Raw genomic sequence first — 27,552 nt, 5'->3', positions numbered from 1 at the left:
AATCTATGCCTGTCAACATAAATTAAATGCATACTTACTTGTCACAATACAGAAAAATAAGTGCTAACCCAGAAAATTAGACAATCTCACTATGCTTACCCAATAAACTCATGAGTAATTTTCTATTGTATAACTTATTCCATACATTCCCATTCCAGATATTGTCAACACTCCCTTACAGTCCCATAACCACAAGTCAAGCTCAGGAGGTGCAGAGGACTATTAAAGCTTGTGTACAACCATACATCAGGTTTCTTTGTTTCCTCTTTAAAGAACGCTGCTCACAGCACCATTTGAAGCAGGAGCCAATCTCGCCCAACACATCTCTGCTTTTCTGCTTCGCATGCAGATCTCGCTCGCCTAAGGGAACGCTGCTTCCGTGCAGAAAAGCTTAAAGCCTCATCCCTGAGCCCCGCCGCTTCCTATCTACAGCTAACAGGTCATATAAGCCCTTAAGGGGTCCTTGAAATCCTCTCCAGAGCAATCGTGCTTCATCCTAATCCATTCCAGTTGCCAAGTAGTAATTTCTTGGGCATTCATACCTCTCCTATTCAAAGCCCACATTCTGGCCTCAGAGTCATTCATTGCCACAACTGACGTTCATTCAGTCCCATGCAAAGATGTGGCTGCTCAGTTCGTCAGGCCACCTTCCTCGGAAACGGACGCAATGGTGTCTCTGGTGAACTTCTCTGAGCCCACAACTGTTTTAAGTCCCCACATATTGTCCACATTTTCCCACTGCAGTATTACAGAGTTCATGTACCTTTTCTCTCTTTCATTTTTGAAACAGGGATCGAAGTCCAAACAGAAGAGTTCAAAGTGTTATAGTCTGAGAATTCCCTGTGTCTTTGAAATACTAATTGTAAATAAAAATCACCTCACCTAGCAGTTTTCACCCATAAATTTCGTAAAAGAGACAGTAAAACTGTCCTTATTTTACAGACTAAGATATAAACGCGTGAAGAGGCAAATGGATCTGGCCAAGATGTACCTGCCAGGTCACATACAATGCTAGGATGAAGTGCACTTCCGAGTCGGGACTTTCAGTGACCTATCATGAACCTACTCATATGGCCATAAGCAGTCTTCAGTTAACTGAAAAACCTCACTACTCTCACACTCCATATTTTCTAACTTCTCTGTTTACTGAAGTGAAGCTATAAAGCCAGCACATAAAGAGACAACTGCAAAGGTTTCCAGAATTAGCATAATTTTGCTTTCTCATTGACATATCACAGATGTTAAATCTGAAAAAAAAAAAGAAGGACAGAAATTCTCACTTGGTCAACCCTCTTGCAATGATGAAACAAAATATTTATCAAATGCGTCCCTTGCACTACGCACAGCTCCTCTAAAACAGTTCTCCAAGAGGAAGCCAAAAAAGAAGCAAAAAAGGTGTACTCCACCTTCCTGACTTGTTTCCTCTGACAGAGAATGAGGAATATTATATATTCTTAACTACTACAGAACACAACCTAAGTTAACGCAATGGTAGGCATGGATCCAGGATGTATATCCTGTGTGCAGAAACAATTAGACTGGCACATGCTCACTCATTACAAAAAACATTCGAGAATGACCTCAGGTAAATAGATGCACTGATGTTATCATGGGCTTACTGTGCATAAATTTTGCAGGATGTCTAAACATTTCCAGAGAAGCCAAACTGCCTCAAACTTCTCAGTTGGATTGGACCAAGGCAGATAAATATTCTTAAAGTGAACTGAGAATAAGTCAAGAAGTCTGATTAAAAATAAAAGCTATAGTAAAAGGTTAGTCAGATAAATGTCGTTGCTTCTAATATCAATCCACCAAAACTTGATTTTAAAATATAATACTTTATACAGCTATTATACAGTATATAGTAAAGAAGCACCCACAGTAGTTTGCCTGTGTATACATAGCAATAACTTTAGGATTAACTTCATATAACTGTACATGTCTTTCTTGCCAAGTGAGATGGTATTTTACCTGTGCACATAATGCAGCTCATGTATGGAATGTATAGCAAGCACCATTTCACCAATGTAGAACCTAGCCATATCTTCAGGAAGCTTGTCTTCAAACTTACTGAGAAGTGTCAGTAAGTCACCACCAACATAGTAGTCCATCACTAGATACTGAAAAGGGAGAAATAAAACAGTCAAGTACTGAGAGACAGCTGGTGAGAAAAAAAAAAGTTCATCAGTTAATCCCTGAAAAATACCCCTTCCACTAATTTTTTTCTGTGCCTGGGGAAAGCAGTAAAAATTGGTAATCTTTTGCATTTATTTGCTTATTTAGTGCAAAAAGATATCGCATTCCTTTAATAATCACAATAAGGATAACAACTGCATTCAGTTATTACCATTAAAAAAACCCAACAAGATACAGCAGCAACCAACAAATAAATTAGTGTGAGTTTATTTCTGTCTTAACTACAGTGCAGCTTAGTTTAAAATATGCATTTCATTACTGCTTTTAGTTTTGGTACCATTTCAATACTCCTAGTGGTTCCAAAAGCAGGACTTGTCACATCAAGCATTTCAAATACTCAATCCTGGCACATGCTACATCAGGGCTGCATAACGTAGCTGGCAGGAGCCTGATGACACCGTGCATTAGGGATGCCCAGGACAAGCCAGCAGCACTGTCAAGTCAGGGGCACCACAGTGGGGAATTTAAAAAGAAAACATCCATGTTCTTTTGAATATATTTCAATGAAAAAGTAAAGAGCCTCCTAGGCAAATCAGCCACTATCCTGTCCATGGAGAGGCCCAACACATAGGGCAACATGAAAGAAAAGGACTCAGACTTGCTATTTGTTTCTCCTATCACGAAACAATTATGCTTTAGTTATTTCCTAGCAGTATCCACCTAAATCCAGACCATCACCTCAAGTATAATGACTTTACCTATGACCACCAGTCTTGAGCCATTTTGTTCAACGATTCCCAAGATGACTTGAGATGTGGTTTTAGGAATAACTTTGTTTATTCTGAAATTAACTTTTCAAAGCAGTTATTTTATTTTCCTCCTCAAGTTAAAGCAACCTACAATCCACTGTCCCTGCCACAGACTCGTCTTCCACAAGGGAAGCAAACTAAAGATCGGAACCCAAAGGAACATAAAGTGCAACACTAACCATCTCCACACTATCTTTTGGCTTAAAAGAGCAACTCCGAAAGGCATAGGTTTTGATATTTTTCTCCACCTTATTCAAATGATAGCTTAATCTGATAGGCAAATTTTGTCACTTATGTTGAAATCAATCAGTCTGGATTGCACAACCCATAAAGGAGCTTTAAACATGTGTTGGAACACTGTCCGCATGCAACAATTATGTTCGAAAACAAAATGCTACAGGCAAGAACCAGCAATCTTTTAAAAGGAATGTTGCATTAAATCATTTTTTCTCAAATTCAAGGCTAAGAAAGCTTATAGAGCTTTCTGTGGGAGGGGAAATATCCTGCCTGTCCAAGAGACAAGGCACTGCACTTCCCTTGGCTCCCAGTGTTCATAGCTCAGCAAGAACTCAGCTGACCCATGAAATGAAGCACTTGGATGAGAGGAAGATGGTGAGACCTCTTCTGTAAGAAAGTCAAATTTTATTCATCTTCCAATTCACAACGATCTTCTTGCCAGGAGGCACTTCTCCCTTAACACGGGGTTAAAATAAAGGCTGTTCTGATGCTGAAATCTAGAGGTATTGCATTTCTTCCAGGGAAGTGGCTACATCAAATGGGTGGAGAGTAGTGGGAAATCAAATTAAAAAAAAAACCATCAAAATACTCTCATGAATACTCAGAAACCTTTAAGAGGCTGACAGCAGACAAACACACCTTTGCCCTTCTTCATGAATGAGACTAGGAAAGAAAATTTTTTGGTAAATCACAAAAAAACCCAACAGATTGAACCTGGAAGAGATTAAGAACTTCCAGGTCCCATACACATTTCTAATATTCATGGACTATGCTCCACCTACACCATATCTGCTTCAGCAACATCACCAAGGGCTTAGTTAACCCTTCTTGACTCAAATTGTCTCTACAAAAGCTTTCTAAGAACCAGAAGAAAGCTATGCCAGCATTTCTGTGGAATGTCATTTAAGAGTCAGCTGGTTAGAAAACACTACCACATGGTGTATTTGCCTCTAAAACATTATAAAACTACAGGAGCAGAAACAGAAAATGAACTCCAGAACATACACATTTTGCGGAATTTTGTGTTTTGTGCTTATATTTAAGTTCTGCATCATCACATGCTGTACTAATATTAAATAGAGGGACTAAGCCCCCAATTACTTCCAGACTCTTCAAGGGCAGCTACTACTTTTCTACCTTAACATCTTACCTTCTCTTTATTTGTCTCATTCTGAACCCTTTCTCATGCAGCCAGAGGAGGATGGCAAAGGCCCACAGGTGGGAAGAAACCAAAGTTCTCTCTCTGCTTCAGGGTTATCTTATTTAAGAATCACTAACTATAATGCACAAACATCACTGGGAGTAGCTACCAGAACCTGGAGCTTTCGCTTTCAAAGGATTGATGTCCACTCCAGGTGGGAGAACCAAGCTCTGTTGCCCGTTCTTTTTTCGTTCTCAGCTTTGCATTCCATTCTACAAGGATCAAGGATCAACAGCACAGCTAAAAAGTAAACCAAACCTGCCCAGGTTGTGTAACATTGCAGAACTCTCCCAAGATGTGGGAAAACATGGCTATAAACTTCTTCAAGCTGAGCAGAAAACAGAACAGAGATAATTTAGGGAGCCACTACGATGGTATGGAAGAGAATCTCCTGTCCAGATTTCTGGAATGAAGTAACTTTCTGATGTGTTTCATCCTGTGCAATCTGTCGTAGGTGAACCTGCTTTAGCAGGTGGGTTGGACTAGCTGATCTCCAGAGGTCCCTTCCAACCCCAATCATGCTGTGATTCTGTGATCTTTGCTTCATGCACCATTTCCAATGGAGTGACAGAGATGCAGGTCCACTCAATCTGTGAGCACCAGACATTTACACAAGGTGCATGCTGAGTAACAAACCAAATTGGAAGGCAGCATCTCCGCACATGCAGAACCAGACCTCAGGCAAGCAGGGAATCTGCTGACTTTGGCTGACAGGCAGAGTTGTTGCTTTCTTGGATACTGGATCTTAAATTAGATGCTAGATGTCTAAATTCTGCTGGCAAGTGAAACTTCAACATCTCATGTCTTTGGCAACTTGGGGAAAAGAAATGTATTATAGTGCTATAGTTTGCTTGGAACAGATTTGTATGAAATGGTACTAACAACACTAGATCCCTCTCTGTAGTGTCCTTACTACTGCCTGCTATCTTGCCCAGCTGACCATTTGTTCTTAGGTAGCCCCTTTTTTAGAAGCTACTTGGAAATACCACATTATAAGATGCCTTAGGTTACTTTTATGCAAGTCTGAAAGCTGTTTGGTTCTGAGGGAATTTGAAATTATGAGCTATCTTCACAAGGCAGTGCCAGAGGCAACTAAACTTTCAGAGTTTGAAATCTGGATTTATCACAAAGCATTCAATAGAAATAGCCTGTAAATTAGGGTCCAGGAGCCAACTACTTATTTGCTCACAATATGCTTGTTACTCTGAAAATACTTTTAACATGACAGTCAAAATAATCTGTTTCATTTCAGCACCTGTAAAAAAGTTTGAGTATTTTCTGACTCTTTCATAACCTTAGTTTCTGAATTCATTGGCAGCCTTTTATCAATACATTTTTTTCTTATTTATAATTGTGACTTGCTACTGTGGTACTATTTAAGAAGTATTAAGAAGGTGAAAACTTTGACATTATAACCATGTCAGGTGCTACAGAAATAGCAGGTTTGCAAACCCGGCCTTAAGCAGCCACATGGAAGTTGTGTGGTTCGGATGTTTCAGTACGTTGGGGCTTTAGCGCCTTTGCTCCTGACCAGCACTCTCCTGACTTCTGTGACTAAAGTAAGTGTAGCTTATATGTTACAGTTCTAGCAACCCATCATCAAAAAATGTAACAGGAGTAACGACTTCCTTTATAAACAGTTGCTAGAGTCTCTCAAACCAGTTAGATGACCAATCTGCTGATCTAAAAACATATTTTATTTAAATGTTTTTAAGAAATAGGCTATTTTTTCTGATGCTTTTAAAATATTGTTTTTTAAAATAAAATTTTCAATTACTTTTGTCATTTTTAAACTAAATCTTGCTTCAAAAGATATTCTGAAAGTTTAAAATAAAATGTAAATATTTCTTATTTTCACAGAGTTAACACCTCTCAAATTATTTAATTGCAATGTTATCCAAAACATTAAATGTAGGTGGGATATATTTTATACTAGGGCAGATAAGTTAATTTAAGGTGCTTAACTATATACACTATAGTACTACACGACTTTCTCAGTCTCCTGGAGTTACGGTCAGTCCTTTGAAGTTTTTCTTCAAGGAAAAAAAAAACAAGAGTGTTGTAACACTGCTGCAAGGCATGAGATGGACTGTTTTATTGCATTAATATCCTTATATGTACCAAAAATGAAGTTCTTCCATAACCTAAAGCTTTTATTTGCTGATGAATCAAACATACCAAATAGTTCTCATCTTGAAAGGCATAGTGCAATGTAGTGATCCACTGACAATCTCCATTCACCAAGACATTTCTCTCTTCTCGGAAGCAAGCTGTCTAAAGGAAGAGAGGGGGAAAAAGCCATTGTCAACATCAACAAGTAGTTTTCACAGGACGGATATATATGGATGCTTTATGGGATTATTTAAAATTACGGAACAGAGGTCTCTATTCATTGGAATTCAGTCAGCACAAGTGACAAGCCAGGGAATCTCTGCAGGCTTGTAGTCAGGCATTCAGTCACTCTAATCCTGACTGAGACCTTAAAAAAAGAAAAACGAAAACAAAAAAAAAAGCTACCAACACACAACACACACCTCTCAAAACACTAAACAGTCCACAAACCCATTCAAGCAACCTTGAATCTTTGTTCTGTAATGTATTTTTAAAAGCCAGAAAAATTACAACTTGTGACTGCAATCTGTAGCAGAAAGATAATGGCTCTAGGAAAGTAAGTCTGGATCTTCTGAAAAAGACCTTTGTTAAACCAGAGTTTCATGTACACTTTCCTTACATTACAGTTCCAGACACTGCCAACACACTGTAAGAAATAAGCAGATTTTATTGTTACTGTCTTATCTTTATTCTGTACAGTACATTTTCATTTTCAGTAATCTTTCCTCTACTTCAAATAGCACACCGCAACATTTCAGAGAAACAAGCTCTGTGTAACAGGTCTTCTCAGCATCTTTACATAAAAACAACTTTCATAAACTTCAAACTAGTCCTCCTTAATAAAAATATATTAACATTTTTATTGGATCAGAACCATTAAGATGCAGACCTTGGGACTCTTCCACTACTCTCAATTCAAAGAGCCATTATTAGGATTTTAGGAAGCCGCAGATTCAAGTGTTTGCGTTCTAGATAATAACTGTTTGTTTGTTGGGGTTTTTTTTCCATTATCCCTTGTCCAGATGTTTTACAAAATGTACTATGGAAGGAACATGCCTGGGAAGCCCCAACCTTACCATGTACTAATTGCATCTTATAAAGGTATCTCAACCATTTTTTCCCCTAAGGAAGCAAAAGTCAACCTACATTTCTACTGAAGACAACCATACTGTGGCCACGTTGTAAAGTTAGTAATTATTGGTGCAAAGAGATGTAAATTGTAATTAAATGTTAACTGAGAGTGGCTTAACGGTTTATGAATGCAAGGCCAAAGTATCACTCTACAAAAAGTTTGGCAACAACAGCAGCTCCAAGTAATCCTACCCCCTGCCCGCAGCACCAGAGCACAGCACTTCTCCGCTCTTCTGGCACCGGGACGTGAGGAGGCTGCCAACACACTAAGCTAGTTTGTTTATTTTCAAAGACATCAGCTCCGTGATCCAGTTCACTGTGCAACCTCAAATAGCGAGGGAATGTTACGAGCACTTCAAAACCAGTAATGCTGCTGAACACTTTGCATCATGAATGCAATGTTTAAAACTCTCCTCCTCTGCTTACGCCAGCTTAAAAGGCCTTGAGATGTGTTTTGGAAACACATCGGCCAGTCAGGACTCATTTGGAACTGTCAACAGTAAAACACTAATGACTATGTGTTTTGCTGTCAGAACAATGAATACAAATGGTCCACCTTATCAACATAAATGGTGTGCCTATTTTTGTTTGCAACCCATATACAGATGTCAGTTGATATTCACTAATTTTTCCTGTACTTTAGTGGCTTCCGACCATATGTTTTTTTTCCTGCAGCCAGGACACAAATAAGCAGTATTTAGATAACTTTTTATTATGTTTAGTAGTCACATAAAACAGACAGAAACCACTATAACAAGTGCTTCTCAGACCACTCATACAGTGGATAATAAAACACCTGAACTCTGCTTTTCATGGGAACTGCCCACTTCAGAGGCTACTGTATTCTTAGACACTTCATTTTAAAAACTAACTAGTTTTACCACAGTCAGGAAATTTTAACACCCAGATGTTTTATGAACTTGATACGCAGGTTATAAATTCTTGCTTATCCAGAAAAACCAAATCAAGCGAGCAAACCGAACAGGAAAAGACAAAGGACAAAGGAGACAAGACAGTTCCTTTACCACCCTTTGCAGATGGGGAAAATCAGTGGAAAGAGAACTTCGCTGGACTGTTACTTGTCCTAAGTGTGTACTGGGAAAACTATTGCTCATTATACATCTTACTTGGTGGATACCCCCTGGGGCAGGCGAGAAGTGGATGAGGGTTAAGAGGAGTTAGTCGCATAATTTGAAGATAATTTGTAAACACCTGTCTTCTCAGGACACCTCTACATGTAAAAGTTTCAGCTACTTAGGTAGGCCATTTAATTAAGTCACTTGAAAAATGAATGAAGTAAGCCAGCATGGCTGTATTTCCATTAGAGTCTGGGAGGCCCCCGCAAGCATTTGGGTTTAAAATAATTCTACACTGACCAACAAATTAACATAACTGAAATCTGTGTAGAAAGGACGCTAAATTTCCCCCGTGCAGGGGAAGGTTTAATGCAGAACCGCTGATGCAGCATGGCTAAGAGTGTGAACTTTCGTGACGGCTCGAAGAACAGCAGAGTGGCCGTGGCTGCTGCCGCTTGTCAAGAGCAGGGACGGATGGAAGGAGAGTGGCTAAATTAGGCAGAAGCAGGGGCGAAGAGGGGCTTAGCGAGAGGCAGGAGATGTATTCACAGGAAAAGAGCTGGCACTGACTCACTGCAAGGAAGGGAGGGACTAGGAAGGGCAGACTGAGGGGAGGAGGTGTCAGGAAGGGGACAGCGGAATGGGACAGGAAAGGGCAGCAGGCTCAGCCCTCAGCGAGCAGCCAGCCTTTGCCCCACATCACCACAGCTGCAAGTGTGGATGCACTGCATGTTATTTTACCCTGAAATCTATTGCTAAATACCTGCTGACTTGTGTAATATTACACTTGTCGTAAGATTTTCCTCTACCGTGCAAGAGTAGGTATCCCAAGAATGTCTCACTTCCCATAGCACATTCTTAGTAGGTCTGTCCTTAATCTGTGAAGTAACCATTCACATTTACATAATCTGTTGTGACAATGTACATCTCCTTTCATCAAAAATACCCTTCTTAAACAGATTTACCTTCTTAACACACTTTGGTTTACAATCTGAATCTGTGATTCCAAAATATTTAGTTATAGATTCAACAGTTATATAAATCCTGTTACAAACTGTAGGATGCAAAGCTCCTTAATGTATGCTTTCTGAATGCAGTTATGTTTTTGTATACAGCTGTGAATGTCACAGTAGCACCAATCTCAGCTTTCATGTAGGCTTCAGCTTGCCTTTATTGTAAACAAAAATCTGGCCAATAAATTCAGGGTAAGAACTAGGGCAGACGGTCTGGTAAACGAACACACAGTAATGCTGAGAACAACAGATGCCTGGAAGGGACTGTCAGACTTGATTGCATTAAAACAGCTTAAGAAAAAAAAAAAGGAAAAAAAAAGAATGAAGCTCCTATGGTCATCAAATCATTCTTCCTAATCTGGAAGACCTTCAATGTAATTTTCCTAATGCCATTTAAAAAATTCTCTGTGTTAAAGAACCATATTACTTACCTCTGCCCTTTTAAGCATTTCCCATTTATTTAGAATTTTCATGGCATAAATGCGCTCTGTACACTTCATTTTAACAACCGCAACCTGAAATAATAAGGTATCTTTATTTAACAAAAGTACGGTCAGAGATATACAATATTTAAGTAGCTTAATATTCACAAAAAAGCACAGTCAGAAAAATACAATTTCCAAACAGCCTAACGTTCACAAATGAATAAAAGAAGATACTAAGGAGTCATCAGCGATCAGCTCACACATTGATAGGTTGAGTCTTTGCTCCTTCTATATTCCTCCTACATTACTATGTGCACAACACGCCATGTGTGGTCAAGTACTCATGATCAAGTACACGGGGATGATATAGGAGGAGTATGAAGCCTTTCATATGAAGATGCATAGTAAAGCTGCATTGTTTGCCAAGAACAAGAGATGCTTGTCCCCAGTGCATTCAGCCAATGAGGCAACATTTAAAAGGGCAGCCTGAGAAAACAAGAAAGACTGCCGTCAATAGAAATACACTACATTTGACTAATTTGTTTTCACATTTCAGGGTTCAGAAACTTGAAAGATATTTGCAAATTAACATGCTTTTGTGTACTGTATGCAGATAGTTAAAAAGAAGAAAAACTAGTATGCATGTACTTATTCATTGTTTTGCTTGAAGCATTTTACAATGCATCCTGTGCATTAGACTTGCTTAGACTGGTCTATTATGAACAGTAGCTGTGCACATAGCTGGACAGTGGAAAAAAACCCAAAAGAATACAAAAACTTCAAGGCTTAGGAATGCAAAGACTTTATTTTGACCGAGACTTGTATTCTCCAAGAGCAAAACTAATTCTTCTTGTAGTAAAGCAATAATTTCCACAAAATTCTTCCAGTTGGCAAAATAAAAGCAGGCATTACAACTAAGACAGCAACATTTTCACTATACATGGACTGCTTGAATATTTCTGCTGCTTCTCAGCTTGTCTCTATTTCAGAAGTAGAAAACCAACCAGCTTTCATTGCTTCCAACAGAGCTCTGAATAGCAGTGAGAAAAATAACAGGAATCATATCAGCTCATCTCTTCTATTGCTTTAAAACTCTTATCTATAAGGGATTCGGGAGCTACAGCAGCTCTAAGAAGACACAGACTATAAAACAAGGTTGGAATAGTGTGTCAAGCAGAGCAATACTATATAAAATCAGAAGTCCTGAGGAGTGAAGAAGGAAATACAAAACCTCCCTGTGCCTCGCCAGTAAAGAAGCTCCAGGTAAGGGGCAGGGGGATGACTGCTCCTCCAGCAACACAAAAAATGGATATTCACATTTAGATGGACACCTTACTTTGCAGATGCACACCTAAGCCTTCCACCCTTTGGTGCAGGCAGCTCCACCAGGTCACGTAAGGGGTGAGGGACACCTGGTACACACCTGCACGCAGGGTCATGTAACAGAAACGTGTCTTAAGGAAAGGATGAGCAGGCACCCATCAGTGGAAAGACAAAGGAATCCGGCCTTAAATGCAGCTGGGAAAGACACAGCCCCAAGAAGCTTCTGCCCACAATGTAGAATATCCACAGCTACATTACATCCCAGTGTCTCCTGGCCTACAAACACCTACACAGACACTGCTCGTGCTGTGGGGGAAGGATGGGTAAGACGAGAAAGTCTGAACCAAACACACGAGGTTGCTTGGCAGATACAAAACTGTTCAACACTGACCTTCAGTAACGGCTTAAAAGGCTTAGCCTTGCTCCCAGCCTCATCGCGGCCTTGCAGCTAAAAGCCATTGTAACAACCTCTCTCTGTACACTTAATGGAACCATTACCCTGATACAGCCGAAGGCACACTCTAAGTCAAACGGCACATTAAAAGCTTGGAGGGACTGCAAGATGTTGACATTACCTGCTACACATTTTAAACTCTGTTCCATACAGAACATGATGACTCAGGAAATACCACCATTTCAGTGAAGGGACAGACCAGAACTGAGCACAATTACCTGCTGCAGATGAACAAAAGCTTTGGGGCAGAAGCAATTTGCAAGCGCAACTCTGCGAGCCCTGAAGAAGCAACACTCGAGTTTCATTACACTGCAACACTAGAACTGCTCAGCCATTAAGTACAAATATAGTGCACAAACCAGAACCCAGATGAGCATCTACTGCACTTTATCCAAGGCCATTGCTGTCTGAAAGCACTGCAGGATGGCCAAAGTTTGAAGCTTGCTGAACCACTGAGGAATGACGTGAGTGTGGCACTGCAGAGGACATGCACAGCTGAGGGCTGTGCAAATGTTAGAACACAGTAGTAAATGAGAACAGGCCTGGAAAAAGAAAAAAGGAAGCCAGATCTGTAGGACCTATTTAGCAATTCCCCAGTTGCTATCTATATTGGTACTATTTATTTTCAACTGAAAGGACTGCTTGAAAGAGCCCAATTTAAACTTTCTGGAGGAAGATAACTGTCTTCTGTGGAAGAAAAAGCAGAATTAATAAAAGGAAAGTTGACTCATATTTTCACATTAAGTGGTTATTTAGTTATGGCACCAGTAAACACACTGCTGCTTTAGTTGTAAGGGCAACGGTGGGACAGCTTCTTGTGCCAGCAGAAAAATGAATGCAAGCATACAGCAATATAGGTAATTCCCCAAGAATTTTATCTCTGAAAATAAACCTGAAAGGTACAGAAGATGCCTTACAGAAGTAACAGAATTTTGACCTGACTAGACCTGACTCCTCAAGCAGCTCTAATCGTTATGATTATTTTTAAGGAAACAAAGAAAGAGAAATGCAAAACCCAAACTTCACCGACGTCTGAACTGAAACAGGGAAGCACAAACTAAATTATGCCTTGATAAACTCAATACTATTATAAACAAGAATACTGATGCAATAATGCAAAGAATTGTGCACCCTTTGTTCCATAAAACACCTCAGTGTTTCCTTGCGTTAGCTTTCCTTCATGTTCTTCATCAGGTGGCAGTATTTCTAAGTTTACATTTGTCACGTAATGCTTTGGCTGCTTCTGAGATCCTGTGGTGTAGTTGTTGTTTCTTGCTTTTGTATTAATTCCTCTTCCTCTGGCATACCTCAAATTCAATTGCAATAACCACACTGATGACCACTTTGCAAGATGAAACAGAAACTCTCCTACTGCAGTTGTGCTAACCATGCAAGATGCCAGGTTTTAAATATGACGGCTCCTATACTACATACCAGTCCACCACATCTACTAACGTAAGAAAAAAATAGCTGGTGTTCACAGGTATTTCAAAGGATGCGGATTTGTCAACTGCTGTAGATGTCTACTTTAAGAACAAAAGCACTGCTTTTATTTTCAAAGTTTAAAAGTAAAAGATCAGGATGTAATTTTGATGCTCACTCTTCATTTCCAAAGCTATTACAACTTACACTGTAATGAAAGTTAAAAAAAAGTATGTTAAGGATAATGAAAGGAAAAAAGACACAAGCAGAGGTATAAAACAGTTTCTGAAAAAGAAAATTTAATAACCTAAAATATTGCAGGCCTGGAAGAGATAACAACTCTGACAGGCACACAAAACCACAAATGTTGCAGACAAAATGAACAGAGAACAACTCTTTGACATTTCTCATAATACACAAATTGAAAAGCATCAAACAAAATAAAAAGGTAGTAAGATTAAGGAAGTCTTATTGTTGCACCACAGTTTTGGAACTCAGCTGCAGGCTGCTGTGAACACCTAAATATTCAGAAAGTATTTGAGTACATGCTTAATACCTGAGTAACACAGATAGAAATCTCAGCGACTACTGACCACTGGTTACAGGTGTGGTCAGGGGGCCCCTGAACCCTCACCCAATGGAAGCTGGGAGGGTTCAGCTTTGCTCTGTCCTTGCATTATTTTCCTGTACCTCTCCAGGTGTGGCCAGAGGGATGGGATGTGGGCTAACTAATCCACACACCTCTGACCCCGAACAACTACCTTTGATACCTGTGTCAAATTAGTGAAATCAAAACTTAGCCAACTTGTATCTCGTTACACTAGGTTGGAATGGAGAATCAGGGGTTCCAAATACTCAACAATCACAGAGTGGTTTGTTAAAGAGATTTAGGTGATTCTGTTTTACCAAGTCTTAAAACACTGACAAGGAAAAACTCCAGATCCAGGGGCTCCTCCGCCACCGCACCCCCCTTACAGGGAATCCTGTAGGGGTCTAAGCTGTCACCAGCTGATTTGATAACTGTCACTGTGACTCATCATACTCAAGAGTCACAGGAACAGGGACACTGCAATAAAGTATGTTGCTTCAAGGACCTCTGAAAGCCTAATGAATCCTGGTGCCTACACTTCAGTCAACTTTAGACATATTTATGTCAAAAAAATGTATGATGACTGGGGCTAAAGCATAAGCGAGAGCCAGCTGTGGTAACTACACGCCACAACACCCTAACTATCATATTTTTGTTACTTCTGCCATCCATTTCAAAGCTCTGTTTCACTTGTACTGCAATAAAATTAAAAAGAGAACCAATACTTGTAGACTTTGGCAAGAGCTAGTATTTTGCTTCTTGAATTGTTTTGTAGAAGTATTTTGCTGCATTTTGATCTTCAAGACCCGCTTGATATTGTCACGGCTGCAATGTCCAAAGCCATCTGAGGCCAAGTTCTGCCTTTCCTCATGCCCTGATAAAACCTACACGGTGGGAATCTGAGTCAAATCAGCCTCTGCAAACACAACAGAACTTCCCACCACTGTACTCTGCCCTTCGAGTGACATGACCAGCATTAATAAGCAGCATCAGATTACAAATTTTCTTTAATGTAAATGGTAAGTGTGGTGTAAGAAAGTGCAGAATTCATTGAAATCCAAGACTGAATTTCCAGAAAACAATTATCATAGTTAACAAAAAAGACTTACTGGAAACCACGCTGGCATTAATTTCAAAGCAAAGATTAAAAAAGCTAACTAGAATGCTACTCATGCTCACAGCATGTTAAACTTCCAGGTAAAAATTATCCTCAAGGACTAGACTTTCAGGAACAAAGTGAAACTCAAATGCAAAGAGTTCTTAGCTGAAAAGAAGAGGAACACAGACACAGAGGCGATAATCCTCATGCAATCAGGCAGGTAGATAAGAAAAAGACAAACAGGACTCTGGAATTCATAGGGAGATACACACCACTAGGGACGGGTAAACATTACTACCTTGTAGAAACAGACTGGAAACCCCCCCCCACAGCCACACCTCAGAGAAATAAACTTTATCTGAAGCAGGTGTGAAGGAGGACTATTGAGACCATCAAGGAACTAAAGAGCCTCTCATACTATCCTGGGAACAAAAAAAGCTTTACTTGTTCAAAGAAAAAAAGAAAGTCAAAAAGTGGATATGATCACTACCTACACATAAAATTGGAAGGAAGGACATCAGTAATAAGGATGATAAATTATAAGATATCTGCTTAGGCTAATGGACAATAAAATTACATGGATAAAAGAGTGTAAAATTACCATGAATTAACCATTGGCAGGAATTTGGAATGACTTTAGACATTTGAGCAGAGATTTTAGACAAGCTTTTCAACAGGGAGAAGAGACAACATGTTATTTCAGATGTAAACAATTTACCCGTAATGTCTTATTACCAGATTCATAATCAAATATTACAGCCATTTCCCTCAGTTAAAGCTTGTATATATGCCATTTTTACTCTACTATTTCTGTCTCATGCTATTGATACCTGGGACACTAGCTACTGAAAAACAACTGCAGGAACTGCCTTATCCTCCTGATACTCTTGGATGTGAAAAATCTTTGAAATATAGCTCATCAGTTAACGGTTTTAATACTGCATCTTTGAGGAAAAACTGGTCTGGACTGCTCTATCAGGATTTTAAGTCTGTTTTACATTTAAAATGAGCAACCAGAGTGTCTTTTGGTAGGGTTCATACGCCACGGTGCACATTTTCAAAGCAAAATCTTTTTTTTTCTTGAACACACGGTATTGATCTCCATGTTGTGTAAATAAGAAAGCACTTACAAGTGCCAGCCAGAAAGGTTCTGCAAAAGAAGAATAAAGGCGCCGAATAACACCCAAGCTCTTCCTCAGCAGTCGGGGGGTGGCAGAGACAAGTGGCTGGTCTGGCAGCAGCACCACAATGAACTGCGTCTCTCCAGCCCCTTCCAACCTGCTTGTCACCATAGTAACTCGGTGCTGCCATACAAACAGAGAGTGGGGAGGACTGAGATAGCAACCAGCTCTTTTGAAGCATTTTCAAAACAAAGCAGCTTCTTTCTTTGTCCATTTCCACAGCAGAAAATAGCCTGCTTTGATTTTTTTTTGGTGAAGAGCATAGTGTAGAAAAGCAAAGCTAATACGTCTTCTGCATCGTATTCTGAATGCTTTGATTCTTTGAATAGCTCAATGAAAATGTCATATGTTTTGTGCAATACTTACGCATTCTGTTAACATACAACTTAGGAAGGTACAGTCCCTGCTGGGTACCTAATACCATTCACCAAAGCTGCTGAATAGGTGAAACAGCCTTAATTACAGTCTGTAGGCTCACTGTGCCCCAGGTTCATTTCTAGAAGTATATAAAAACATTAAACTCGGTACTCTACAGCTGCGAGGTGGAAAAGGCACAGACACCTCTGCATGTCACTGCCAAGGACAACTGTCTGCAGGAAGCTTAGGTTTTGCATATTCACTCTGGGTCTCACTTCACCCCTAGCCAGTATACTCCTCATCAGGAACCACATAATTTATCAGAAACCTGTGCTACACAGGGGATCAGCCCTGTTGTCTCAACCAGTATTTATTTTCTTCTCAAAACACATTTTTACGTCTTTTGATTCCAGCTAAGATTCTGACTAAGCAACCTGAGTTGAGGTGACGTACTATTTCTAAACACTACACAGATCAAGTCCGTACACAACAAGTGTTTATATGAAAAGCTACTTTTAATCCATCCAGAGCAGTAATGCTTAGGTGGGGCACATTAAGAGTTTTAGTTATTTCTGTGCTAAGCAAGACCAAGCAGTTCCACCCTTCCGCTGGAACCACAGTGAGTGTTGCTCATTCGAGAAATCCTTGCTAACAAACAAGGGAAGGAAAACAATTGTTCAGCCTCATGCTGCCAAATTTCCAAGAGGTGTCAGCCACATCATACAATCAGGTTCTCAAACAAGGTACATCTTGACACGGCTCTTCCTTCAACAACTGCTCTTCATCGAAACGTGCTGATCTACAGCAGCGTGTCTAAACGATCCTTTACACAAAATGAGGAAAAGTGATCTTAAAGACTTATAAGTACATTACCAAGAAGTCAGATGAAGCTTGCAAAGCAACAAGTGCAAATATATAGAGCCAGAGAGTCCCCACAGAGAGGATGCTCATGCTGTCCCTCTCAGCACACTGCAGCAATAGTGCTCCCAGCTCCCCGGTGTGCAGGGGCAAACACCGAGCACCCGGCAGGCGCTGCTTGGGCTGGCCTAAGTCTCTCAGGTAATCACAATCCCACCAAGCACAGGTTCTCAGGACATTATTTCATTTCAAATAATGGTCCAGGGTGTTTCTATACAGAAGGAGTAGTCAGGCACATGCAAACTTCAAGCCACAGGTGGGACTGGGTGTTTTTGGTTTGGTGTGGTTTTTTTAAAGGTCTAAAAGCAGGAGTTTTCCATTCTGTACTCATATTCTTTAAATCTTCTTCTAAAGAAAGTGTATTTTCACTAGTTAACCAAAACTTCACCCTAGAAAACATTCTTGTCTACAAAGACATTAATTCTACATTAATTTTATTAATAGAAACCAGAATTAAGATTACAGAAACCCATTTTAGTTCTGATTTTATTTCAGGAGGCTTTTTAATTATCAGTTTTATTCCTCATGGAGGTTGCACCTCTGCACATGAGCTATCTGCCTATACGACCCACAAAAAAGAAAGACTGAAAGTAACCGAACTACTTAGGAAAAGTATTCCACCCAGCTAGGAATGCACCCAGGTGAATACAACACCCTGGGAGATGGAGAAGAACCACAAGCAGTTCTTACAGCTAGCATTTCAATTTATATGCTATTCTAGCTGTCATGCACTCAAAGAACATGTCAACATTTTCTTCATGACTATGAAACTTCTGAAAAAATTAAATTATATTCTCAAGCCAGTGACTCCAGGAGTCAGAGCCTTAAATATTGCTGTAAAGGATATTCAGACATTCAGTTTAACCTGCATGCAAAGCAGCTGGCTTAGTTTATGAGAAAAAGGAGAACTGCATGTTTTGGCAGGTGGCTGGAGAAGAAATCTCCAGGTTCTGAGCTGGGCTATTTCTGTCTTACCATAATAATGTGAACTTTACAAAATTTTTTTTCTCTTGCTTTCTCAAATCTCCCATGCTATAAGAACTTTCAGTTAGGCGGTTTTGGATTACCAGTTGGGTTTTGTTTTCATATTACTTGAAAACTTGTAAAGAACCAGGCTGAGTTCTGCCAGTTTGAAAAGGAAAAAGGAAGAAAATGCTTTGACAAGCCAGTAAAGATATGTGCTGGTGGTTATATCAATCTACCTTAAATCAGATACTGATTTTGCAGTTGTGTTCACAAGGACAAACCCACATCTGGTCTCAGTCCTCTCTCTGGTCAAAGACCATGTTTCCTTGGTTTACATGTTGTGTGGCAAAAATTGGCCACTGATCCTGACTAATAGCTAATATCATGCCTTTATTTTATTTATCTTTCTTCAAAGCTCCCGATCTATGAAAAACTTCTTTGGTAAGACTAAAGCCCCTGGCATTCTCTAAAAAGTCCAAAGTAGCTGAACTGAGAAGAATGGAAAGTAGTTTTCATCCTTTTTGAAGTCTCGCTTGTTTAGCTGTTTAGCGTTTAATTCAAACTACTTAATTCTAACACGAATATGTTTAGTTTAATTCTGATTAATTTCTTTATGCGGTCTAACAAATATTTTACAGGTATTTCAAAAATTTATTCCTAGCAGATAGTTATGGGGCTTTTTGTTTGCTTTTTTGTTAAACAAGAACTAATAACCACTAGAATTCCATCACCTAATTTCTAACATAGTTCCTACGTATGTATGAACGTACCATGGAAAAATTACTTACAGCTCCTCTATTCAGTTTTCTGAAGTGCTTTATCCAAGTCACTCTCCAGAAACTCGATTTTATTTTCTTATTATGAAATTTCAACCTTTATGTAATTACTATTTTATAATGCCAGTAATATTTGGCAGTGTAATATACACAAGGGTCAAAGGATTCATTCATAAGCGAAACGCATGACATATTCTCTGGCAAGTGGGATTAAAGTATGATGAACTTAAAATCAATGATTTCTGCAAAATTTAAACTGATCAAAACATTTCAAGCTGCTACAACTATAAACCAAAACTTCTATAATTAAAAGAACAAAACTGTGATATTGAGAGATCACTAACACCACTGACTTTGTGAGTATTCCAAGCTCTAACAGAAGGATGAAATTAAGATACTTTCTCATTTTACTTCTGTGAAATTTCATTTCCACTGGAGAGGATGAGATGTAAAAATTGCTTTGGTTAAGTTTGATGCTTTTCCAAATGAAAGAATATGAAAGACATTGTATAAAAGATACAAGTTCTGGATGGAAACTTGTATTAATAGTGTTTGGAGTGCCTGAATCAACACTTTAAGACTCTTGATCCAAAGCTAAGAAATATCATCCTAGATGCCCTAGCAAGTATAAACTGAAGACTCTTGAAGTTCATATAAATACTTCATCTGCTGTCTGATTTCCAGTTGGTCAATTCCTTAAGTGGAGAAGAGCATCTTTTTGAAAAAGAACAGAGCAAGAACTATGGAAAACAGCCCGCCCTTAAAGTTATGCTGTGTGAAGGCATTCCCAACACTGACTCCATCTGCTATAAAGGGTTCCCTTGACCTGAAACTATTTTTGATAGCTATAGCATTCACCAGTCTAGTTCTGAAAAGATCCAGAAACCACGTCTAATCCCACCAAAAGACAAACTGCCAAAACACTAATCCAAAATTCTTTAGGTATCAGTGGTCACAGCCACTACAGCAAGTAATTTGGCACAGCAAGACCAGAACAACAGAAGAAAGTAGCCTGTGCTGAGCCTTCTCATCTATACTGTGTGCACTTCAGGAATTGTGCTTCACACTGTACCTCATCTGGTCAAGTCAAACCCAGTGATTCTAATGTATTGTTTGGGGCCAGAAGCACATTTGGTGCACACCTGGAACAGAGGTTCTGGTTCAGTTTCCTCCATAAGAAATCCAGCTTATGCGCATCAAAATGGTTCTGCAGTAAGTGGGGGAACTCTCTTCAAAATGAACCTCTCTGCTCAGACCTCTTTTTGAGACTTTTGTAGCTTTCAGCCCTTCCTTAGACTTACCATTTTATTTCCCATTTCTGCTTTTTCCTGACAAACTCTATGCAGTATCTTTTCTAAAAGCCATGTTCAAATAATACACATCAGCTAAAAACACTCAAGTGAAATAAGCAACTGATCCGCATGCAGTATTTCCACTACCCTGAGATAACACTTCCTTTTTTGTAACAAATGTTGCAACTCAAGTTCAATATCCACTAGATAGTGAACTTTTGTCTTACACGTCAAGATTTTACCACTTATCTGGACATTTTACTTAAAATGCTCAAGTACCTTCAGCAGATATGCTCACAATGATTTCACATGAGCTACATGTTACTTCATCACATCATTAGATGATGGCACAGATGAAGAGATGTTCTCGAAACACTTATTTTTGTCTCAGGTATCCACTTTCCTCAAAAGACGTCTTGGAAGTAGCTTAAAATGACATGCATATGAAGCTATTACTTCATCCACCACCACACACATATGCACATAGAAACCTCGTTGCTTTCTGAACATGGGTCGAGTAGGTTCCTGGCATTTTTCTAGCTTTGTTTCTGGTCTGCCTATGGTATCTCTGTCCCACAATCAAACCCTATGTGGAAGAGTCCAGGGCATGCCATGCTTGGAAGGAAAGCCCTGCACAGCACACAGTCCTGCTCTGTGCAGAGACAAGAAGAGATGAAGATAAGGAAGCCCAGCCTTAGCCACCGGCAGCAGCAGCTGTAACCAAGTGATAATGAGTTGAAGTGAGCCACTAATGGCTTTCACTACATTTTACTTTACTGCGGCACAACTTAAAAGAAGCTTCCTGAAAGAAATGTAAGGGATTTTTAATTTTGAAAATTCTCTTGTTAATAACTTCTTTTGCTGGCAGCTATGGCTTTAGTCACGCGTACTTAAATGCTGGAAGGGCTGTGTCTGAGGTTTTCCAGAAGTCTCAGGTATGCTGTGCCTACTGGAGGGGACATGTTCATGAATGCTTTTGCCAGTGGAAAGCCCTATCACACTTCTATGACTGACGAGACTTTCATCAAGCACGTTAAGAAGCAAAGCTTCAGTCCAGGGTCCTGGGACTAGCAAGTCCTCAAAACACAAGGCGTTCCTATCATCCCAGCATGATTCAACTTGCTGTCCGAAAAACAGATCCAGCAGCCTTTGATCTTCAAAGATGACAGGGAAGAGCCTTTGAGGCAGCCAAATGCGTCTTTTTGCATTACCAGATTGCTACAGAGAAGAGCAGATGGGTGGAGCAGCCTCTGCGTTCCTGCCATAGAAGCAGCCCAGTTCTGTGTTAAATTACAGCAGCACAGAAGAGTACATATGGCAAGTGGGAGAAGAGATCCCAAATTCAGCTGTGCAGCTGTTAGGTGGGACCACCCTGCCCATATGCACACCAAGGAGACACTTGTTTTGCTACACTGAAGTCAGAAGGAGCCAGCCACAGAAACAGCAGAACCGGACACTAAATTCCCTGCTTCAAAGGGACCTTTCACTAGTAGTACCTTGCTACATCCCACATTTTGAAGTATTTTAATACATCTGTGCGAATCTTTTCTCTTTAGGACTAGCACAGGTCAACTGCAGTAAAAAAATCAGATGCACAAGCAATGAAAGTTACGTTAGTACAACGAAGTAAAATCTCTTACCTCACCAAATGCACCTCTTCCAATCACTTTTATAATTTCAAAGTCATCTCGATGGAGTTGCATTTCCTTTACCAATTTTGTAAATGGCTTTGCTGTTTAAGAAAAAAAAAAAAAAGATAATTCAATTACGAAGAGAAATATTGCAAGCCAAAAATAATCCATAAACCAGAGGTACTCATTGCATACCCAGTGCAATAGGAGTTTTTCAACTACTATTAGACCCATAGAAGGAAAAAAAAATAATTACACTACTTAATTAACACTTAGAATTTTTTTAAAAGTTCAGTCCTATGATTGGTGCTGCCTTGATGCCAGTGAGTAAAGAGCAAAGTTGTCTTTCAGAAGGATTCCCCCCCGTCTTCTTTAGGGTTTTGTGAATCAATGAAGGACCGAGTGGAGGGGAGGGAGCTGATTCATTACTGGTAAACTCTGGAGAAAATCTGCCTTATCCTTCAGCCACCAGAATAATTCTCTTCTTAAGCAGAGTTCAGCTTTACTTTTTATTATTTCATCTAGTACGAGCTAAACCTTTAACAACTCGCTCTCAAGAGAGCTGTCTCTACTCAAAAGCAATGAAACCATTTCCTACGAGATCCGTGGCTAATTTAAGATTTTTACTTTGAACTATCTCTGCTGTGAAGCAACATTTACCAGATCTGAACTAGACCAAGTATTGAAGGGCTGCATCCTAAAAGATGCCCAGCAACTAACCAACCTCCACCTACTTCGTTCTCGTAGTCCCACTGGACTCAAGATATTTTTCAAAATATCTGATTGATGAGTTCCACTGTACCTGCAGATCACATCAATTTTCTCCTCTCTAGTTCCCATTCAGAATATTTTATTTCCAGCATATCATAAGATGAAGATCACTGTTTAGATACATTTGTTACAATTCAGTGCTCTGATTATGAAGGCCAAATCAATCAGGAAACACAGTGGCGCAAGCTAAACTGCACAAGATCAAGTATGGTGTCTGCGAAGATGCTTATGCTTCCAAGCACACAAAAAATTGCTCTTCTCCACCTAATCACAAACATTATTATACTAAAATTTCTGAAGTTTTTGAACAGTTTTATTTTTTCCATTTGTAACTGAATAAAACATCACAGAACTATTCGTTGTAAATCAGCCCACACTCCCCCTTTTACCTCATCTTACATTATGATTAAGCTAATGAGTTATAAGCCAGACAGAATTCTTACAAGCGGGGTCACTGCCTTAGCGATGTATTTCAGATGCTAACACAAACAAACCAAACCTCACAGACACACAGAAGATACAGAAATCCGAACTAGAGATTACAGACTGCAGCAAGAAAGCCTGAAAACCTCTCAGCAAAAAAAAAAATCACTTAACAGCTAATAAAATGAAGAAATAGCTGTACTGGACAATAGCCAATGCGGCTTCTTTGTACTTAGCGGAGGTGTTACTGAAAAGGTTTCCTCCACAAGTAACACCTCTACCAATGGATGTTTCTTGTCTGTCCAAAGGATGAAATTTAAGAATGAGACCCTACTAGATTTTCTGCTTGATTCTGTCTTTCAGCTGGGCAGAAATGCCCACCATGGTGTCCCCCACCACAAGGCCATTGAGATCATCATGCCCCCAAAAACCCAAATTGTTTCTAACAAACTTACCCAGCAACACCAACTCATATGATTTATGAGACCTACACCAGTCCAATCAGACACGTATACAACTAAACACCACTGCCGACAGCCGTCATACGCACTGGTTATTTTGCAAGCTTCTCCTGCCTCCTTCCCTTCAAACCAGGACAGACTGAGGAAATACAACTACAGGTAAGAAATGAATGTGAAAGTTCTGTTATCAAGTTATGGATCACTACTACAGAATGCAGGTCATTAGATTAATTTTGCCAAACACCAGATTTTATTATTATAATTCAAGGAGAGGGTAAATGAAACCTAGTCATTTTACTTCTGGCAGATATCACTACCCCAAGTATAAGACCTTTTTATTTTTCTTAAGAAATAACCAATTTTACCAATAATGTTACTTAGTAAACAGAATACCAAAATTGGTTAAGTATTTATAAAAAACCCTGCTGCTGTAAATTGATCCCAAGCAACTTCCAAAGCAGAAAGACACAAATCCATGTGAGTTTAAGCCATCTTGTACGCTAAAAAAAAAACCAAAAAACCTTATTTCTAACATTTTTCTTGCTTTGTAAACTGGTGACAAAATATTTTATTATTTTGTCTACAGTTCTCCTCGCTTTGAAGTATATCAAACTTCACCTCGCTAAAACTGGGATTCGGTTTAGAAGTGCATTAAGTTCTATTAAAGCAAGTGAATTCAATTAGCTTTATATTTTAAAAGACAATAAATATAACATATCAAGCGGAGCATGCACTTAGATTTGAATAAACAGAAGGACATTAATGCTACCTTTCTTGGAACTGTGTCCTTCAGAAAGGAAGTATCAGCAGACCTCATTACCACCACTTCAATTCAACAACTGCAAGAATCCTAGGTTGGTCCTGCTCCTTCCATTTCAATTGGTCAACTGAAGTACTACCTATTAAAATGAATTGTTTTAATACTGGTAAACGAAAAAAGTATTCCCTCCTAAAAATAAGTTACTTTTTAACTAATGTTGGCTTTTAGTATTCAGCAAGTGTTGGTGTTTGGAAAACCCACGACTTGAGTGCTTTGTCTCTTGGAAAGCTCAGCAATAAACATGAAAAAGTAAATGTACAGAAAAAACACTTAAATTGGATAGGACTTCCCCCAAAATAGAAAAATTCAGGTCTTTGTCAAGACATCTAAGATTCCTTAAAAATAAATAAAATTGGAAGATAAAACCTAATATCCACAGAAGCTCATAATCACAGAGACTATCACAGAGGCTACGCAGCAAATCATTGCACAGGGGAAGCAAGAAACCAATAATTTGTTTAAATTGACACTTAATGTGTCATCATTTTAGAGTAGAACCCTGTTTGCACCACGTTGTAACCTGCTGTTTCTAAGTACTGGATTGCACAATTTTTACCTCTTAGTAAGTTAAATCAAAAAATATTTCCAATTTGCTTTCCTGCTCCCCCAGGAGCTGCTTGTCCCTCAACCCTCCGACATCCAGATCAGCAGCACGCACACAACTGGCAAAACTGAGAGAGCAGAAACTTGCACCAAAAATCATCAGGGAACTGTGTTTGCTGTGCTTGCCAGAACAATGCCAAGTGATATACCCACCACTATATACTGGTAAAAAGCTCCAGTTTCTTGTTTCACATATCACTCTTTTATGAATAGGGAACTCAAAGCAAACTTCTCTCCAGATACTGGAAAGAATAATTACACTTTACCGATTAGTTTTGATCCTAACATTAAAAGCAGAACTTATGATTTGGAGTTGATTTAATACTTAATGAAAGCATTTCATCCTGGCAAACAGAAGCATTAGCTGTACTGGGGGTTTTGTTGGCAGAGGTTACTGAATTTTGTTATATATACTGTTGTCAGGGTAACATTAGCTGAGAGTAATTGCGAGAATTTCTTTATTCATGACTGTGAGGCAGTAATCAGAATTTGGGATAGGCGTTGTATGTGCAATACATTCGTATGCATCACTGCCTTTCCTCTCAAGCTGATTTTGCATTATTGTACTCAGACTTGTTTGGAAGAAGGGTGTATTCCATAAGGCCACACAATAAAAAAAAACAAACACGAAAACACAAAACTCCCCACAAAATCACTATTTTTAAGGAGCCAAGAAATGTATGCTCTCAGGAATATAATATAAAACAGTAACAATCAACGTTTTGATCAATATTCATAAGGAAAAGTGAAATGCCAGCATTTATTTCTTCACCAAAACAGGGTATGTATGAAAGCCATAATTCTCCGCCCACAAACTAATTCTATTCCAATCATATTCTCCTCTTCCCCTGATAGATGGGACGGGTATATTTTGTTTGCGCAAAAAGAAAGCATCAATTTGAATAATTTGAAAACATAATTTGAAGCCTAGTCATAGGTAAATAGGTTTATGATTTAGGTTTGCAAGCTAGTGCATCTACACTGCAGCCGATTTATGTTACCTGATGAAAGATATTTGCAGACTGCTTCAGAATGACTAAAAGCGGTAGGGAACGCCAGCAGAGAGGATGTGACACGGCAGGCTGGGGACCCTGCGCTGCCACCAGGAGTGGGTGCGTGTGGCCTCTGCTGAGGTCGGAAGCACACGGCAAATTTCCTGTCATTCCTGAGAGCAGGTCAGGGAAGGATGGCACTATTGTCAACACCACTCTCCACAGAAACAACAGGACAACTTTTCCCAAGACAGAATGTTGTTAAAAATGAGAAGAGTTGAGGTATGTTTTGGATTTTAACCTTCTGTTCAGATTCTGAACCATTCCATTTACGTCAATAATTTACTCTCTGGAATCACAAAAGCTGGCACCTTTATTTGGACCACCTTTGGACAAAAGACCACCCGCTGGGTTTACGATAACTACTGCTTCAGTGGTGGAGTTACCCAATGGCTCTAATTTGAGGACTCCTGTGTATTTTGTTAGCCAGTGCAAGTTTCCAGAAATTCAGAGTCACTGAGTCACACTGCCAAACATTCAAGAACGTCTGATGTTTTGAATCATTGGCAGTTTCAAGTTTTAAATAAATGTGAGGACTGGAAGAAAATAATACACAGACTTAGAGGTCTCTTTCAACAATTCAGGTTGAAAGGGACCTTGGTAGGTCCCTAGTCCAACCTCCTGCTCAAATCACAGTCACTATTGATTGCAGACCAGGTTATTCAGGGTTTTTCCTGGTCAGGCCTCAAAAACTTCCAAGGCCTCTCTGGACAACCTCTTCATATCCTGGACTGCCCTGCACCAGGCAGTTTCAGAGTTGATAACTGATACTGTAAGTGATTTGGGCTTTAAGCCATTATATACCATGACGATAACTTTCAGGTAGGTCTACCCAGAAGGTATGTCCAAACTGTCTGGTCATACAGAAATTCATCTGCCACCACATTCTCTTTATCTACTCATCCTCTTTATAAAACATTGTGGTAGGAAACTATGTGAATTGCAAAATATTCATGTCAGGGAAACAACAAAATGACGCAGATAATTGTCTGTGGAGCCATACTCCCAGCAGGCAGATCCAATATTTTATTTAAGATGTTTTCTTTGGAGGAAGAACATGAAAGAGCAGTGAGTTTTACCATTTCCCTCAACCATCCCTCTTCACTTACATTCTAGAAATCAAGTAACTTGTTTGCCCTTTGTGCACCCTTTTCAAAGAAACAGCATTCCTGTGATATTGCTGCTAAAACAGCAGGCTGACAGGTTTAACAAGTTTGTGCTTGTATACATGTCTTGGGAGATACCCACACCCAGGTAGCCCCAACCTACTTACT

The 27,552-nt window shown here is 39.4% G+C and overlaps 1 protein-coding gene across 9 annotated transcripts in view; it reads right to left on the bottom strand.

Moving 5' to 3' along the window:
* CDC42BPB (CDC42 binding protein kinase beta) overlaps positions 1–27,552 on the bottom strand; it is a 96,770-nt gene that overhangs the window by 45,372 nt on the left and 23,846 nt on the right. For all 9 annotated transcript variants that reach the window (XR_014184718.1, XM_082059454.1, XM_082059455.1 and 6 more), the window contains exons 2-5: positions 22,158–22,249; positions 10,147–10,230; positions 6,562–6,657; positions 1,972–2,120 (exon numbers count right to left, since the gene is read on the bottom strand). Coding sequence is in view for 8 of the 9 variants with exons in the window: in XM_082059454.1 (XP_081915580.1) it covers positions 1,972–2,120; positions 6,562–6,657; positions 10,147–10,230; positions 22,158–22,249 (421 nt within the window). In the remaining variant the exon portion in view is untranslated. The remainder of the gene's footprint in view (positions 1–1,971; positions 2,121–6,561; positions 6,658–10,146; positions 10,231–22,157; positions 22,250–27,552) is intronic.

The sequence above is a fragment of the Streptopelia decaocto genome (genome assembly GCF_964273445.1).
Source record: "Streptopelia decaocto genome assembly, chromosome: 7".
Classification (NCBI taxonomy): domain Eukaryota; kingdom Metazoa; phylum Chordata; class Aves; order Columbiformes; family Columbidae; genus Streptopelia; species Streptopelia decaocto.
The sequence above is the reverse complement of the archived record's forward strand: the minus strand, read 5'-3'. Positions and strand labels throughout refer to the sequence as shown.